General features: G+C 43.0%; 1 protein-coding gene across 3 annotated transcripts in view; it reads left to right on the top strand.

Moving 5' to 3' along the window:
* The window catches only part of KLHL8 (kelch like family member 8), a 789397-nt gene that overhangs the window by 471020 nt on the left and 299411 nt on the right, over nucleotides 1-18966 (top strand). For all 3 annotated transcript variants that reach the window (XM_069630444.1, XM_069630445.1, XM_069630446.1), the window contains one exon: nucleotides 11897-12008. In XM_069630444.1, the coding sequence (XP_069486545.1) occupies nucleotides 11897-12008 (112 nt within the window). The remainder of the gene's footprint in view (nucleotides 1-11896; nucleotides 12009-18966) is intronic.

Raw genomic sequence — 18966 nt, 5'->3', positions numbered from 1 at the left:
TGCTACTTCAGACATAGTAAACCCTCCACTCAATCTATCCAGGACTCCTATCATTTCTTTTTTTAAAACATTTTTTTTTTATTTCCTTACTCCGGCCCGGGGCCCAACATAGACCTATTTTCTCGTCTCTCAATCTCTGCTTTTAACAGCAAATTTGGGGTTTTTATAAGTGCTCTTAACTTTGTGTTATATTCACTGGTCCAAGAATACGCGAATATCAAATATGAGCTAAAAGACCTAAAATGAGTTTTATCAACACTAAACTCCCAAATTAGTTTTGTTGAGTGTATTTGCACATCAAGAGTCACGTTTTACTATTGGTCAAACCTATGTCTATGCTTCTTGCAACACAGTTTTAAGGGGCTGAACGACTAAGTTTGAAAACCATGTACCTTCCATGGGGAATCGCGGCTCATGAAAATTCTTGGGATAAAGATTACATTGAGCTAGTAGATATCATTTGGGCCTCTGATCCCTCTAGTAAACATCACAAAAATAAAACCAAAATCCTAACGCATAGTAAGGACAAATAAGAAATTGGAAGAGCCTCTTTCTCATTCAGACAATGATATTCAGGCATTGTTAATGAGTGATCAAATAGACTTTGAGTATTCCCATTTGACAGAGTTTTTACAGTAAGCGGAGGTTGTAAACCTTATGCAGCATAACTGATCTGAACGTTGTGTCCTAGTACCTCAGTTTTCCAAAATGACCCAAAGCTTGCAGTGATCTCTAGGCTTAAATCAATCTCAACAGCACCACATACTATCAAATTTTGCGTGCTCTTTAGGTCTGGGGTTTATTTTTCTGCTAAAATACAAAACAGGGACAATATTCTTGATTTGGTGCATACTATTCCTCGACTTTGTACAATACATTTCAGGGACATAAACCTTGTGAAAGTTGTGGACAGTGAGCAAACCTGCCTGATGTTTGTTTCTTTATAAAATCCTATCAAAATCCAATTTTGATCTGGAAAGAACCTATTTTTGTTTTGACCTTTGCTTTATGAACTTTCCCCTCTGTAGTTTACTTGATCATTGCCTAAATTCGGTTTCTAATGTAAATCACCTAGTTGGGTCACTTGATCTGAAGTTTGGCTATTCCTTAAATGTTGCATGATGTAAGACCTCAGCAGGCTATAAATTGGTGCATTTTACAGATAACATGGGTCATGGTGGTGCTACTCGTACGGATTGGTCTTGGCTGGCTGCATTCCTGCATGTGGAGAGGCTTAATTGGGTCTTTCGCATCAAAATCTTTAACATCGCAGTATTAAGGTTCTTGCTTGGAATTCAAGGGGCTACTCCTATTTGTTAAAGGCCATTCTTTTACATTTAATACATTTTATATTATCTTGCTACAATAAGATTGGATAAGGAAGAACCTATATATAGATGGCTATTTTTCTTGTGTGCAGTTGGTCTGTAAGGGAAGCAAGCATAGGTCTTTGGGTGGCTTGTTGGTAGTGGTAAAAAAAAATGCCATGTGCTACTATTGTAATATATTGTACTGACTATCGTGGTATTTTGTTCATTCTAAAATCTTGTGTAAAAGTTGTGGGACATTGCAAAGCATTAATGATCAGTGTGCACTGGATTCCAGTCTCCGTTTGTTTCGATTGATTGATATTCTATTTCTATTGCGCAAGTGTTTCAGAGCGCGACAAGGCAAGGTAGGGGATCAGGGGAGAACAAAAACAGCGATCTTACTAGGCCCAGTGACATTGAGAACGCGCAAGTGCATGGGAGAGGGGCAGGGGAAAAGTGCATGGAAGGAGTGAGAAGTGGAAAGTGCGAAGCAGAGGAGAAACAGATAAATAACAATAAATAAATAATAAAGGCACCAAACGGTGGTAATGCAGCCAGCAATTTGCAAGTGCTAGGTTTAAGGCAGCAGACAGGGTAAGTCTGATAAGTGCAGGAAGAAAAAGGGTGGGGCGCTGTATGGGTTCAGATACAAACCCATACCCCCGAAGGACAGAGGGTGGCCAGGTGCACAGTGCCAAGAGAGACAAAAGTTTACTTTTTAACCTATCTGCAGTTTTATCTACTTGGTTTTAATACTTCAATTTTGATTCTGTGTTAACTGTGGGTGATCTGAATAGTTATTTTAGTAACGATCATCATGATATGAAAACCTCTTGTGATTTAGGAAAAAATAGGACACACCCACTTGGAGGAGATGAATGGATGCACCTAATAGTTTTGGTGGTTCGTTAAATGTAATGGCAATATGCATGAGGATATTCCCTTGATTCCCACGTAGAGATTTGTATTCAAAGATTGTCTGCTCTTCCTTTTTGAAAGATGTGTTAATGAGAACACTGTGAAATAATCTTTTAAGTGACCACAAGACCATAGTGTGTTCATACCTAGCAAAGTGGTGACCCAGAAAGCCCTTTATTGATCCATCTCATGTTTTGGTCAATAATGCAGCTAATAGGCGCGTGTGGACTGTGAAGACAGTAGAAGGATTAAGTGTTTTTAATAGATCTTCTAACAGTCAGACCTTTAATCTGTTTTCTTCAAGAGAATATTTTAAAGCATCTTAGTTCATTTTTCATGGTTTTGAAAACCTTGAGGGAAAATCACTTGTTTGGTAACCTTGTTCAAGGACGAAAAAGCAAATGAACGCAACAACTCTAGATTCTAGAAGCATCTAAAACAGTCTTCTCAAAATGCAAGGGCCCATCAGGGGCCCATAAAAGAATAATGTGGCAAAAAGATGTTTGAAATTGTGCTTTTGGCAGTCACACACAATGAATTAATTTTAGAATCCCAAAGTGCAGTTATTTTGCGAAGTGGTTAATAATAATTAGCAATTGAATCCTCGCTTCAGTTTAATCCAATAAATGAAAATACCTTGATAGATTGCCATACAAAAGTCTATGGGCTAAAACCTAGAGTAGACCATTAAGAGACTAACTGGGGCAATCAATTTTAGTAGTTGGACTACAGAAGAAGATATTCTGTCCTTCCTTTGTAAAGTAAAAAGCTCTAAGGCTACCGGTCCACATTGCATGTCAAATCAAATTTAACTTTAAAGGCTAGCACTACACTGTGGGCTAGAATCTTGTTTCTCTTCACAAATATATTGTTAAAATAATTCCCCAAGTCTTGGAAAGCAGGTCACCAGGTTACAGTATTTAAAAAAGGAGTTAACCGCCTTAAAGATGAATGCCCCATAACATTGCTCAATGTTTCCAGCAAGATCTTGTTGGCAGTTGTATTTAAGTATGTCTGGCAAAAGGTGGAAAAGCTCCTGGAACTAACTGCACAATAGTGATTTGAGATGTTCTTTAATTCCATACATGCACACTGTAGAAAGCTTAAGTTATATTGGAAGCAGATGTCATCTTTGAACCCACATATTTTAATTTGGTTAATTGAAAATCATTGTGGATTTATGCATTTTACATTTTTTCAGAAATGATATTTTATTTTATATAGCATATCGGCAATTGTAATTGCAGTTAGATTGAATATGTATCTTAGATGTTTTTGCACGGTTGTGATAGTATTGAATTCGTAGAAATGACTGAGTTGAACTGTTTGTACTTATTGAATGTGAAAAGTTTACTTATAAACTATAACACATTAAATAAATATAATACTGCTCTCTTTAAGTATGTTGAATTATGGTTGGGAACTTACAATAGAACTGACCAGTTTCAGTCTGTTTTAGAAGAGGCCTAGAGACACGCCAGATGGGGTACCTGTTACAGTCCAAATGACAAATAAGCCCCTCTATCGCTTTTGTAGATATGGCTTCCAACAGTCATGTCTTCTGACAGTGTAAATCGTGGTATGCTCTGGAAAAAAAATATTTGGATGTGCCCCCCCCACCCACCCCATTTTTGTTAGATCTGCTCAAGAAATTGCATACTGCCACCTTTCTACAGATTAGTTTGAATTTTATAGGCAGCATGTCAAAGAATGTCTACACTTTTGAGGGGCTGCAACAGGGCTGTGTCCTGGCCCCAGCTCTGTTTAACTAATACATTTCAGATCTGAAGGAAGGAGGTTGGAAATGGGGGGGGGGACTGTCTGGAGAAAGGCAATATTGTCTCCCGAGAGGCCCAGAGTTCCGGGGGAGGGTGTGGTTGGGCCTACTGTGTCGGTTTTCAAAGTACCTTAAACCAATTAGTGAACTCTAAATTACTGCAATTTGTTTTTTACAGAACTACCATTTGAAAGCATTTTTCTTTATACAGAAAAATATAATTATTTTAGTCGTTTCCAAATTGATCACCAAATCATTTTTCTACAGTAGTCTTTGACACCCTTAAGTGCTAAGGGTGAGTATGCTTGGCCTATTTGCATCGACTTGCATAATAGCCTAGCAGTTAAGGGGTTAATACTTCTTTGGAGGCCAATTTGTTTGTTCTAAACTACCAGATCATCTGCATAAAACAGCCACAGAATGATCCGAGATCCCATGCTTTGAGGGAGTGCCCTGGTTGAAAGTAACATTTCTTCTAAATCTGCCATATACAAATTAAACCATAGGGATGAAAAGATTCACCCTTGAACTCCTCTAAATGATTTGATTGGATTTGTGCAGGCTTCATTTAGATCAAATGTTGCTCTCACTTTAATACTATGCAACGTTTCAATTGCTTCCAGAAGTCCTGGATCATTTATTTGTTTTATTTTATTGAGCATTTGTTAGGCACATATACAACAGAATTGTGTTCCAAAGCGTTTCCAATTGTTTTCCCCATCTTCTTAATTTGTCAGTGTCTCTGTTGACCTGGCTAAAGGCTGACCTGAAGTCTACAAATATAGTAAGATACCTTAGAATTACATTAATATGAGGCATCACCATAACCTTTCTCAAACCCATTTTATGCTTTGCTATAAGCATCTAAAAGGGCAATTGCACTGTAATTTTCTGGATGCTCTTTAGTCCCCTTTGTAAATATAGGCACAGGAATACTCTCCAGCCAAGATTACAGGATTTCTTCTGATTTTTATTTTTCCCCCTTCCAATTCAGTTTTTAATTTGGGTGAATACACAGCTTTTAGGGTAGTTTTCTAACACTATAATGGAAATTCCAACAGGACCTTGTGCCCTGAAGGAGTTAGCGGCCAGGATCAGTTATTCCAAAAGATTACTGACAAACTGCCTTTCAAGACAGATACTCCACCTTACTAATTTTTCTTAAATGATCCTACTCAACACCCACTTATAGCGTTCAATTGAACCTGGAAAAAGCCAACCTCTTTGTTAATTAATGATGAAAACTACTTTGTATCAGTCTTTATATAATATGCATTTTTTGCCAGTTCTTGGATGTCTGATTTTTCAAAAGAATTTTTCAACTAATTTTTTAAAGCCTGAAGACTTTTCTTCCTTTTTTTTCCCAATTAACTCCTAATCCTTTTTCCAATACTGCCTCAAGGCTATAATTTCTTGCTGGTAACTTTTTCTTTCTATTTGCTTTTTCAACATTATATCCCTTCTCTTACTACACGGTGCCCTATATCTACAATTGCAACCAATCGTACTCTGGGTTGGGGCCCACCAACTAGCTGTTAAATTTGGGGAAGATCCTCTGACAATAGGATATTGTCTTGAGAGCCCAGGTCAAACTCATTTTAGACAGTCGTTGAACAAAGTCATACATTCCTTTTGACCTTTGTACTCGATTACCAGGTATGTTTACTGCAGTATTACCAACATATTTGAAAAGTGATGGAATGAACACCTAGTTTCCATGGCGATACTGCATGATCACTCGCCTGGAAATGGATTTTGAATAGTTACCACATCAAGTAACATCCAACAGATAGCCTTCTTAATTCTTCTGTTCCCCATCACAAGATACCAATCCATTAACCATTGAACCCACCATTTACTGCGTTGATGTCCCGGCTTGGATAGTCTGAAACGAAAATGTCCTTTTTTTGGTTACCCCTTCATTACCACTTGTAGGTTTGCACTAGCAATTTGAATATAATTGCTCTGTTCACCCCCTTCCATTAATAATCTCCCTTTTGGGTGACCTTTTTGCACCTCTGACTACAGGGATTAATATTGAAATAAATCCTAATATAGGATCTGATGCTAATCCGGTCCTCTTCAGTCAAATTAAAGTGTGCTCTTTTGTTATATTAAGAGTGGGCCAGTCTTTCAAAAAGCTAACTTTTTGTATTACATGGTAGCATTTTTAACTCCTTATTTATACTATTGGGTGTACTGACAGTTAGAAGGGAAGATTAGCTCTGGTTACCCAAAGCATTGCAACCATTTAACAACTCCTAGTGTGCGTCTAAATCTGCATATTCACTTTTCTAGAAGCCACACCAGTTGAATCGCACCAGTTTGTGTTCCTTTAAAGTAGGCACATCTGTACTTCCTTTCTGTTAATGGAATTGCAGGGTGGTTCAATTATAGTCATTTCACTACCTTGCAATATATGGCAGTACTTTGCTTTTAAAGGACAGCTTTCAAATTGGGGTCATAACACGTTCTCTTATGTTCATGCACTATCTGAGCTACTGCCACAGTTTTGAAATGGACCTTAACTTTCCCATTTTAATCCTAAAATGTAACTTGATTGATATCTTTGGTAACAATTACCCACAATGTTGGTATTTGCAGCAATCACAACTTTGTCGGTTCAAGGGATCACTATTATCTTTATCAAAAAACAATGTTGGCTTCTAACATTTGAGACAAGGTGATCTATGGAAATGGACTGTTGTTTCTTCCACTTCCTTAGACTGAATATATATACATCTGTTGATTCAGCTACTACCTGATAGATCGGCCACCCTCAATTCCACATGTGATCTCACAATCATCATTTATCAGCTTACGCTTCTTTCCAATTAAATTGTGTATTTAATCTTTTGGGTTCTAAGCCTGTTATTTCCTCAAATCATGGCTCTGGATTAATATTCTATGTAATTTCTGGCTTGCTGCCTTCTGTTTCTTTCTCACCATCTTGCTGTCCACTTCTTTAAAGTGTAAAATATACTCTGCCTTTTTCTCTGAACTTTAACAAGGATGCATTCTCTTGACAACTTACAAGAGTTCTCAACGTAGCTGCACTTTTTTTTTTTTTTTTAAATATCTAGCCGTCGGGCTCACAGTCAGCTGCACGTGACATTTTAACCTGAAGATCACCTGAAACCGGGAGAGGAGAGCTGCAAAGAAAGCGAATCAGGAAGCAGAAACAACGGCAGAAGCAGACGCAGACGAGCCATGCTGGAAGAGCCAGATACTTACATGCAACCACCTGCAGGCGTACCTTACCGGAGTAGCGGGAGTCAAGTAGAAACACAGCGGGTGCCCTGGAGGGTACTGCTGGAAGATGCAGATGCTGCAAGACTGTAGAAGACACGGTCCTGTGGGATTGCCTTGGTTCCAACGCAGTAGTTGAAAAGCCGACGCAGGAACTGAGCGAGTCTCTGCCTGACAGGGGAAGCCCGCACAGAGATAAACCTTCGCCGCAGATACGCGTTACACCGATAAGTAAGCCTAGGGAAGTCGGGGGTGCCGGGACTTGTCGGCAAACTTATGAACACTTGGGTCATTATTTTGAATACCGACCAAATCGAGTTGTGCAAATGTCCTTATATGAAATGCCAATTTGGGGAACCTTGAATAAGCATGGCCACATATCAACGGACATTAATGTAGACGTTAAAGGGCACATGTTGTACACATCTCCTTATGTGAAAAGTAAATTTGGGGAAAAATGGAACAAGCATTGCCAAAAGCCCAGAGATAATAAGAGAAGTTGACAGACAGAACTTGAACAAACACCCATATGTGGGATGTCAATACAGGGAAAGTTGATTGATTTATTTATTTATAACGCGCTTTACACCAAGGCGCTATACAATGGAACAACAAAATACAGAGTAATAACAGATAACAGTGTGAGCATAGTGGCATCTTGAATCATTCAACAACAAAACAGTGCAAAGAGCAATTTACTAAGAGGGGGGAGAAGTGGAGTGTGAACAGTCGAGTGAAGGGAGGGGCAGGGAAGGATTGAGTGAGAGTAGAAGGAAGGGAGAGAGAGTGTAAAATAGAAAAGGGGAAGGTGGGAGGGGAGGGATTAGAAGAGGGGAAAGACGTGGGAGTAGAGAGGGCAGGGGGGGCTTCAAGGTGGGGAATGGAGGAGGAAGGATTTAAGGGAAGTGCGAAATGAGATGAGGGTAGTGGAAGAGCGGATTGAGAGGGGGAGAGAGTTCCAACGCAGAGGAGCAAGAAGTTGGAAAGAGCGGAACCGGGAGGAAGCGCAAGGGGAAGGAGGTACAGAGAGCAGGAAGTGGTCAGCAGACCGAAGGGAGCAAGAGGGGGAGTAGAAGGAGAGAAGGGAAGAGAGATAAGGGGGGGGAAGACCATGAAGGGATTTGAAAACAAGGCAGAGAAAGTGGAATTTTAGTTGTAGGTGGAAAGGTAGCCAGCCTAGTCGAGAGAGCGAAGAGGAAATGGAGTCGCGAGAAGTAAGGAGACAGAGAGTTCGAATGGCAGAGTGGTATATAGATTTAAGAGGGGCAAGCTGAGATGAGGGAAGACCGAAAATTAGAGGAGCAGTAGAAGAGGCGGGAAAAGATGAGTGAGGAGATTAGGAGCTTGGTAGCATGGAATATGAGGGAGGGACGGATTTTGCGAATATTGGAAAGGTGGTATCTGCGGGAGATGAGCGAAATGTGTTGCGAGAAGGTGAGAGAAGAGTCAAAAAGAACACCTAGGTTGCGAGCATGAGTGGAGATAGGGAGATTGGAAGGAGGAAAGTGGATGAACGGGGGAGGAGAGGGAAGGGGAAGAGAGAGTTGGAAGGAGGAAAGTGGATGAACGGGGGAGGAGAGGGAGAGGGAAGAAAGTTGCATCAAGTTTTACCTGAAGTCAATGAGGTATAAACCCTGAAGAAGTGCAACTGTGTTATACTTGGTAGGAAAGTGAACATTGTAGGAAGACCTAGTGGAAAATGCACATCTTGAAGTGAACCCTTTTTGGAAAGATACCTGGCATGGGAGTACAACAGGTAATCCATAAGGTAAATGAAAGAAAAGACACATTGAAAGATATGTGGCATGACGGTACACCAGGATATCTAAAGATTCAGTTGAGAAATTCCTGGCAGGAGAGTATACAATGAGATCCTTTTTAGATCAGTTGTGTGAAAGAAACTGTCATTTGAAGCAGTTTTTGAAATTAAACATTTTGCCATTCTGTAAAGTAGAAAAGACTTCCTAGCAATGCTGTGAAAAAAGACATTTTCTTTGCTATCCTGAGGAAAGTATTATGTGGAAAAGAACATTTCCTTAACCTTAACAGAGCATTGTTTGAACAGAACACTGTCAACATTTTGCCTAAATAGTTCAGGGTAAGGGAACCGACCAACCAGGAATGTTTTGCTGGAATTGTACATTTGGATTTTTACACACTTTTGTTGAATTGGAAACAGCCATTTACCTTATACCTTTTGATTGGTTATGTTGGTGTGAGGGTCCGATATATTTTGGACACAAGGTCAGTTTGCTTTAGTTTTAGTTTCATAGGCAGGGACGCTTACTTTCGGACAGGGACAGGCCTTTATCCAAATCCCTTTTTCTTTTAATAAAAATGACTAATGTTGAAAACATTACAACTTTCAGTCCGCCTCTCAATTCTTACCCCTCAAAGACCATTGTTTTGCTTGCTGAAGTGAGCCACGCTTTTGTATTTTCTTCCTGTGCCTCTTCTAAAATTGGTTGCCACACGTTTGGTTCTACTGCCTCTTCACTGAAACGTATTCTCCTTTCCTGAAATTGCTGACCCTGCACCTTCTAGAACTGTTGTCCCTTCGAATTACTTTCCGCCCCTGAATCTGTTGACTACTCGGAGCAGCTGTTACTTTCCACAAATCGTGTCGCCAGCTCAAATTGCTGCCCTACAAACCCATTCCCCACCTAATACCATATTGCACCCCCAAGAAAGGGCTTCCCCTCTTAGAGAGTGGCTTTTTTCTCTCTTGGATATTGCTGCCCCCTTCTGATATCTTTACCTCTTTCTGAAATAGCTATGTCTTTCTGAAACATTTTCTCTATATGCAAATGGTTGTCCTTAAATTGCTTACTTAGCTGGCTTCTCTTGATGCAGGCATGCAGTTTAATTGTAGATTGTTCTCATTTGGGGAGAGTGGGTCTGTAAGGATAAAATCTCTTGACTCAATTGCCTGCTCTGAGGAAGGTGGTCCAGCATTGGATTTCCAAAACTAGCGTCGTGCTGGCAAAATGTATTGCAGCTGTATGTGTGAATTACTGAGGTTTCAGTGACTGCCTAGTCAAATGGCACCTACTTTTATTTCGCTCATTGGGTGTCCTGCAGTTTAACAGATATAGTTGAGTCACGTAAAAACTAATGTAGCGAATAAGAGCAGTCGTGACCCTTTTTTAAGCAGTTTCATTGAATTGTCGTATCATTGATGAGTAACATCATAAAGTTGAATTACAATAGTGGTAGATGGTGTAGCTAGACTCCTTTTTATGACAAGTCTGATGTCTAGATTGATTTTGTGCTGCCAAACATTTAGCTTTTAAAAAGTGAACATCTCACCAGTTGAAGGACGCTTTAACGAGCCTAGAATCTTGTACATACTGTCAGGGAAAGTAATACAAGTTCCAAAACTGCTCAAATGATATGTCCTCCTGAAACCCTGTATTGTCAGAGCTGTAATATTAGTACATTCTAAGGAGGGAGGGGTCTTCCCAAAGTACCTCTTGGTAGCATTGGTTTGGGAAATTGTTAACCCATCCTTAAACATAATGTGTGAGGTCAATTTTCCTGAAAGCAGCCGCCTTGCGTCTGCTACTTTTGAGTGTTTTGACTTATTGGAGAGACCAGCAATAGCCCACCATCGTATTATGACTTTTTTATGGTTCCTATGCAGAAAGTTGACTACCTTTTCCGATGGTAACCTTTGGGGGAATCTTGACCTCAATCTACATTCTCCAATCCTGGGGCCCTATTGAAATATTTGGTGGTCACTCATACAGCTTGTTTACCGCGATTACTACAAACTGCATTGCATTGTTCTGGGCTTCTGCCACCACTGGCAAAGCTGCACAAGTTACACTGGCATTGTCTACTAGCAAGCATGTTTCATTGAGTGGTTGCAGGCTCTGAGGAAGAATACTTGTCCACCAGTTTGTTGTGGTCCTGAAAGCTCAAATTCTCTCTGCAAGACTGCTTGACCTGGCCCTATATTCAGAATATTCTCGGAGTACTAGAGCATCTGAGAAGGTGGACTCTGACTTTTCTTTATTTATAGAAATGACTGGATTAAATGGAATTAGCACTGAAGCAGTCCCTCACCCTGGGGTAATGTGGGGGGTTGAAAGGGCTGGGCAGGGAGAATAGCATGCCAGCTATGTGTGTAAAAGGTGGCCTACAGCAGCAAACTGCTGTACAATGGACGGGCCTTTGCTAGAAATGGTGCGGACATGCACAGTACTACTGTATTCTTTACTTGCTTATCATTTATAGGCTGTCCATGACTGAGTGGTGGAGCTGTTCATTCACAGAAATGCATCCTGGAAATTAATATCTTTTTTAAATTCTACATGGTGCTGTTTTAAAGACATTAGGAATGCACAATGTTTGTTTGTCAGGATTGAACCCAGATGAGCTCTGTTGTAGGCTGAATAACATTGCCCACTACATGCTGCGGTGAATCAATCAAAAATACATCAAGCGAATCAGTAATTGTGAAAATATTTAGACTGGTCCGCTTAGCTGGTGAGGACCTAGCTGCTATACCAACATTTTATTTGCCTTTTTGTTTCTTATGCATTAGAATCATGCCTTTTTTCAATCAGTGTGGGTGGAGAAGAGCTGTCCTCATTGAAGTCTTTTGCTAATTGTAGTGATATTTTTTTTTATTCTCCAGGCAAAGTCTATGCAGTGGGTGGACATGATGGAAATGAACACTTGGGCAGCATGGAACTGTTTGATCCATGCACTAACAAGTGGATGATGAAAGCCTCAATGAACACAAAAAGGTATGTTTTATGTCTTAGTAGCTTAACTACCCGACTTTCGCCCGGGATTTCAATTCTCATATTTTTAAATCTGATTGGTAAGTCTCACTTTGGTTTCTTCAGCAGTTTCATTGTTTTAGTTTTTTAGCTGCACAAATTCTCAGGTCAGAAAGCCTTGCTTGTGTTTCTTCAGCAGTTCCATTCCTTCTTTGTGTAGCAGCACTAATTCTCCTAACACAAGTCTTGTTTCAGTTTCTCTAGCAGTTTCGTTGCTTTTGTTTTTAGCAGCACAAATTCTCTTAGGAAGTCTTGCTTCAGGTCCTTGAGCACTTTCATTGTTCTGTCTCAAAGCATGTTGAATTTTATCAGCTTCATGGTCTGGAGATCTTCCTTCTTCAGAATGTTGATAAAGTTTCAGCTTTCAATGTTTTGATTCGGGTGGGATTAAATACTGCTTTTCTTTCGTGGCATGTCTGTAAAAATATATTCGTGGGGTTAAAGCATTAATGAAAGGAGAATACAGAAGAAAGAATTATTTTTGTTAAACATGGAACTTGATTCAAATAAAGTGATTCAACTATGTCATCTTCAGATTGTAGGAAAAATCCATTTGATGTCAGGAGTGTGAAGAATTGGGTAAGAATTGGTTCAGTTACTCTGTGCGAGACTGCACAGGATTTAGCTGCTTGGTATTAGGTACCCCACCTTTTGGCATAGGTCAGTACTGCACAAGTTGGTAGTGTGACTGAGCAGCCAGGCCCATCTCAAGAGGGGTAAATGTGAGCTGTGGGGCAGTACAAATGAAATCTGCCAATACAAGTAACCAAGTAACACTTACGATCAAGGTTTAAGTTATAAATATTTATTGAACATCAGTTTTAATAAAGCATTCTTTAAAGAGGAATTTGTTTGTAAATGTCAAGCAAACTTTTGAATTACTTTTCAAAATCAACAATGCCGGTGAATACTCTTTGATTCTGGATTTCAGGAAGGAAGGTCTAAGGAAAAATAGGAAAGTTAGAACAGTTTCTTATAATGTGAGGACAACTGGATGCTCCAATGAAATCTAGGTAGGCTTTTCCCAGCAGTAACCATATTCAACAAGCAACAGTCTATGCGGGGACAAGCAATGCCAAAATCAATGGATTCAGAAGAGTGCCTTTAGGGAGTCCGGCCAGTCAAAGTCATTTGGATCAAGTTTATAGTTCTGATGCACTTCTTGGATAAAGTCTTTCACAAAGTCCGATTGTTCACAGAAAATCACTGAAGAGACATAAGCCGTTGGGCCTGTGCAAAGGGGAGTTGAAATCAACTGAAAGTTAAGCAAGTGCAAACAAATTTCAAGTGAGACAGCACGACTTAAGGCAGAATGTAAGTACCTACAAACCCAAACATTACCTTTGGTTAGAAGAAAAGTGGTCCAGCTGGATGTCGTCTTGCTACAGCTATGCAGACCCTAGTTCCTGAGCCTCATTCGTGGAGACAAGAGGGAGAACGTCTTGAGGGCTCCTGATCCAGTACACGGGAAGGACGTTGGCAGCGATGGGCTCTCTTCATTTCAGCAGCAGCACTTCGCGGTTTCAGCGCCTCACAAACAGCACTGATGCAAATCGAATATCTCTGGTTGGGCTTTCCTTGCGCCCTCGGTTCTGGACTCTGGTGCGGGGACTCTGGGTCAGGATTTCCTCCTTCTGGAGTGGCCTTGGGAGGCTCCTGAAGCTTTTGGCCAGATTTGTTCTTTGGCAGATGTTGCACTCGATTATGGACACTCATGCACAGCCTAGGCTGTCAATCACACAGCAGGGTGGCCACTTGGGACTGGTTCCGTGCAGGCATACCTAGAGACAAAGGACAGGGGAGTTTCGGGACCCTCCCTCACATCCTGTCCTTCCAGACACATTGGAGCCAGCAGTGGGCTTCAGGGCTGAAGCCCGCTAAAGGCAAAAGGCAAACACGAAAGGGCTCAAATCTGTCTCCACGCACAGAGTAAAAAAGAAAGACCTCACACACAGTAAACGGTGAAAAAAGAAGACCGGGCCATTTTGACAAAATGGACACCCATGGGTGCTGTACTGTAGCTGAGGGTTCAGCCTGCGGTAGAAAAGCCTAATGGTAGTAAAAATTAAGCCACTGCCACCAGCCATTTAAAGTAGTGAGGGGGTAACACAAAATGTTACATGAGAAAGTAGGATAAGGGGCTACTAAGTAACCCCTCCAGCACTCCACATAAGATGGTGTGCTGGACCTACAAAGAGAAAAGGTAAGTTAGATCAATTTCACCTTACTGTTCTTGGGAACTTTAGTTCAACCAAGAAAAGGTACTTAAACCTTAACAGGAATCCAAAGGATTTCTCAGTGACCCTGCACTGAAGGTGCTGTGTGTCCCCCATACAAAAAGCAGATGGCTGTGTCGGCGCTGAGTCTTTGGTGGTGATACATTCTGTTTGAAGTGTGTCTACATTGTTGGCTTGAGAGAGGAGGAGGAGCTTATCCTGCAAATACCGAAGCTCCACACAGAGCGTCGCTGAGTCGGCGCTGAGTCTTTGGTGGCCTTCGGCGGTACAGAGAAAATCTAAGTTCTGGATTGCAGGTATGCCATCCGACTGCCAGATAAACTAATGAAGCCGGTCACGTCAGGCTAACTTGACATTTATTTCCGTTAGCAGCTACTTGTTCACTGCTTTAAGGGCTGCAATTAATCTGTTTTAAACCCTCCACGAAGCCCAGTTTGCTTTAATTGCCTTCACCGTTTGTGGGGGAAAATTGTGCACAAGACAGACATACAATCTTTGCCCTCTGTTCCCAATCATCCACTCTGGTGACTGCGAGGTGGAATATTCGGCCCTTTGAGGCAGAAATGGTGCGGGAAACTAACATTGCTTTAAAGACCAAGGCTTTTCGTACTGGCCTGAGGAGCCAGACAAACTCGCAATATTCTTCAGCCAACCCCCCAAGAACATGCCCCTTCATCGACAATCCCATTTGAAACCTGTGGTGCAGTCCAGCCTGTGGTTATGTTGAGGGACTCTGGGACCAAATTGGTTTCTCCTGCTGTACTGGGGAGCCAGATCACTCCCAGAAGAGTCTCTAATGGAATGCCAGAGCCCTTTGTCCTATGAAGCACATCGTCCCTCTATGAAGAAGCAAGGGGAAAAGACTGCAAAAGTGCACCAATTCGCTTGGTACACCTTAGTTCTATGAAGCACATCGTCCCTCTATGAAGAAACATAGTACACCATCCACTCTCTTCTATAACAGGGCAGCAAATTACAGACTTTTCCACCAAATCCTTGGGCACAAGAACAGAAATACATCCTGTAAATCCTATTTGTTGTGCGGCTGTCCTAGACTGCACTCGGATGAACAGGCTAACAGACATGAGCATCATTGAACACGTGGATGTGGCCATCTGTCTGGACACTATTGAAGCTCAGAGTAGTGTGACCCAGCAGACTTGTGAGGTCTTGTGACTAGGTTCTCCAACAGACCTGACTGACTTTATGGCCCAAGAAGATGGGGGGAGTATCTTCCTCAATTCCTTTGGAATTTACTGAGCATACAGAGGATGGTCCCATTCATCACACCCTTAAAGAAGCAGATGACATGGTTAAGCTTATTTCACCTATACGATCTGCCCTCAATATGGTGTTAAGTTCTTTTGTGCATCTTTACGACCACATCTGGGAGGAAGTAAGAACCCACACCATACTGCTGACTACTATGTGCATAAAGGTGGAAGATCTGGAAGCATGCCTGGGGCACATAGTGTCCTTTGGCCCGGTTGGGATTTTGGAAAAGCAGATGCCTATGGAGTTTGTCAGACTCCAACACAGTGGAAAAAACAAAATCTCCGACCTGGCTGCCCTTAAACGCAGGTGCAGGGCAGCTGAGCGGAAATGGAATTTGTCTGGTGGACCATCTGACAAACTGGCCTGCAGCCTCCTGCAAAGGCAATATCACCTCTGCATCCGCTCCAGGAAAAGTCTTTATTCAAGCCTGCATCTCTGCGGCATCAAACAACACGGCCAAGCTTTTCAAAGTCTGCAAGGAACTGGCCAATCCTGCAGCAGCCTTGTCCTCTGTCACTCCCACCCAGGACCTCTGCTTGGCCCTGGCAGGACACTTCACCACCACAAAAACCCAAGGCATCCTCTCCTCCCTTCCCCACACACCAGCACCTCCCTTGGCCCCACCTGCACCTCCACTCTGCTCTCTCTCTCCTGTCACACCTGATGAGGTCTCCAGACAAGTCCGGTCTATGAAGGCCTCTTCCTAGCAAGTTGACCCCTGCCCCTCCAAAACCATGAAGGACAACATTGACTCCCTCACACCAGCTTTGGCTGACCTTTGCAACCTCTCCTTCTCCACAGGAGTTTCCCAACTGCTCTCAAACACTCCCTTGTGCACCCTCTTCTCAAGAAACCCTCTGCTGACCCTTCCATTCTGTCAAACAACCACCTATTCTCTATCACTCCTTTCCTGGGCAAACTCCTGGAGAAGCTAGCTATTTCTCAGCTAAACCTCCATACGGAATCAATCAGTTGTTTCCACAACCATCAGTCTGGCTTTAGAGCATCCAGAGGCACGGAAACTGCTCTTCTGAACACCCGTGAAGACCTGCTCTCAAATCTTGACACACTCCCTCTGTTCCCCTTCTCCTTGATCTCTCCTCTGCCTTTGACACGGTTAACCACAACATCTTGATCTCACGGCTTCGTGACACCTTGGGAATCGCAGGTCAGGCTCTGGCTTGGTTAACCTCTTCTCTCTCTGACCGCCCATCCCAGGTCGAACTTGGTGCCTTTCTCTCGACTATCACCCTCGCAACCTGCAGCGTTCCCCAGGGTTCTAACCTATCCCCCTGGTTCTTCAACGTCTACATGGCTGCCCTGGTACGAGTCATTGCCACTTTCACCTCTAATTTCCAGTGTTATGCAGACGACACACAACTATCTTTCAGGCTACCCTTGGCCGCCTCCTCCTTTCTCATACCCGACTGTCCGCTATTCAGTCATGGTCTGCTGCAAACGACCTTTGTTTCAATGCCAGTAAAACTGAGATTGTTTGCATTGGGACACCTGCTGCCGCTTTCCCTCCTCGCACTCTGACCGGCCTCCCTTGGCCCTGTGCCTACCCCCACCTGTGAGGCCAAAAACTTTGGGGTCATCTTCGACTCCACTCTCTCCTCCTCCTCTCACATTTCAAAAAAGCCTAACTATCAACTGCACCCCCTTAGGCATTCTACCCTTTCCCACAGCGGCTCACTGTCTCCAGAGCCCTAGTCCTCTCCGGGCTGGACTACTGCAACAGCCTCTTCCTCAACCTCACTGCTTCCGCCCTGCACCCTCTGCAACTCATCCAGAACAGAACCGCAAGACTTATCCTTGGCCCCAAGCCCCAGGGACTGCATCTCTCCAGCGCTGAAATACCTTCATTGGTGCCCTGTGGCTGCAGGGATCAAATGTAAGACCCTCTGCAACAGAAAGAGATCAGCAGGGGAGAGGAAGAGAGAAAGCAGACGCAAAGAGGAAGGTCTTGAGGTGCTTCCGGACCGAAGATGGTTCTACCCAAGTTTCAGAGAGGCTGTTCCAGAGGGAGGCCCCAGCCGAAGAAAGGGATCTACCACCAACTTGTTGCTTTGAGAAGCGACTGACCCTGAGGTAGTTGGAAGTGGAGGAGCGAAGAGCTCGAGTAGGAAGATATTTCCAAAGGGAGAGTTGAAGGTAATGCGGACCCAGGCCGCAGAAAGCCTTGTGGACAATGCACATGGTCTTGAACTTAATCCTTGCAGCCACTGTGAGCCAATGAAGAGATATCCGGGCTGGAGAGGTACGATCCCTGGGCTTGTGGCCAAGGACAAGTCTCACAGGCCTGTTCTGGATGAGTTGCAGAGGGCAGAGAGTAGTAGCAGGGAGATTTAGAAAGAGACTGTTGCAGCAGTCCAGCCTATAGAGAACCAGAGCTCTAGAGACAGTAAGCTTCTGGGGGAAGGAGAGGAAAGGAAGACTACCTCTGAGGAGGTGCAGTTGGTAGTTTGACTTCTTAGAGACGTCAGATATGTTTGGAGAAAAGGAAAGCGTGGAGTCGAAGATTACCCCAAGTTTCTTAGCCTCACAGGTAGGAGCAGGGAGAGGGCCAAGGGAGGCTGGACAGAGTGACAGGAAAGGAAGGTGCAGGAGTGCCGATGAGGAAGATCTCTGTTTTACTGGCATTGAGGCAGAGGTAGTTGGCGGCACACCACTCCTGGATTGCAGACAGGCAATCTGAGATGAGGGGGAGAAGAGCTGGCAGAGGGGAGCCTGAAAACTAGCTGAGTGTCATTCGCATAGCACTGAAAGTCTGAGCAGAGAGCAGCAAAGCGGTGGCCAAGGGGTGCCAACTATTGGTTGAAAAGCCAGGGAGAGAGGTTGGAATCCTGGGGAACACCACATGTGGAGTTTAAGATAGAGTAAAGGAAGGACCCAAGTTGGACCTGGGTGGGCCGGTTGGAGAGGAAGGAGGTCATCCAGGCCAGGGTCTGATCACTGATACCCAGGTTATCACAGAGGCGGCTGAGCAGGATGGCATGGTTGACCGTGTCAAAGGCAGAAGAGAGATCGAGTAGGATGCGGACAGAAGAGAGATTAGAATCAAGGTTAGAGAGCATGTATTTACAGATGTTCAGGAGAGCAGTTTCCGTGCTTCTGGCTGCTCTGAAGCCAGACTGATGGTCATGGAGACAACCAACAGAATTAGTGTGAAGATTAAGCTGGGAGATGGTCGGTCTTTCCAGGTGTTTGCCCAAGAAAGGAGTGATAGAGATCGGGCTATAGTTAACCAGGCAGGAGGGGTTGGCTGTGGGTTTCTTGAGAAGGTGGTGCACAAGAATGCACAAGAAGAGAGGGGAAGGGTCCAGTGGCGAAGGAGTGGTTGCAGAAGTCGGCCAAGGCAGAGGCGATGGTGTCAATATGGTCCTTGATGGTTTTGGACGCACAGGGAA

The sequence above is a fragment of the Ambystoma mexicanum genome, chromosome 6q (assembly GCF_040938575.1).
Source record: "Ambystoma mexicanum isolate Mex_15411 chromosome 6q, UKY_AmexF1_1, whole genome shotgun sequence".
Classification (NCBI taxonomy): domain Eukaryota; kingdom Metazoa; phylum Chordata; class Amphibia; order Caudata; family Ambystomatidae; genus Ambystoma; species Ambystoma mexicanum.
The sequence above is the reverse complement of the archived record's forward strand: the minus strand, read 5'-3'. Positions and strand labels throughout refer to the sequence as shown.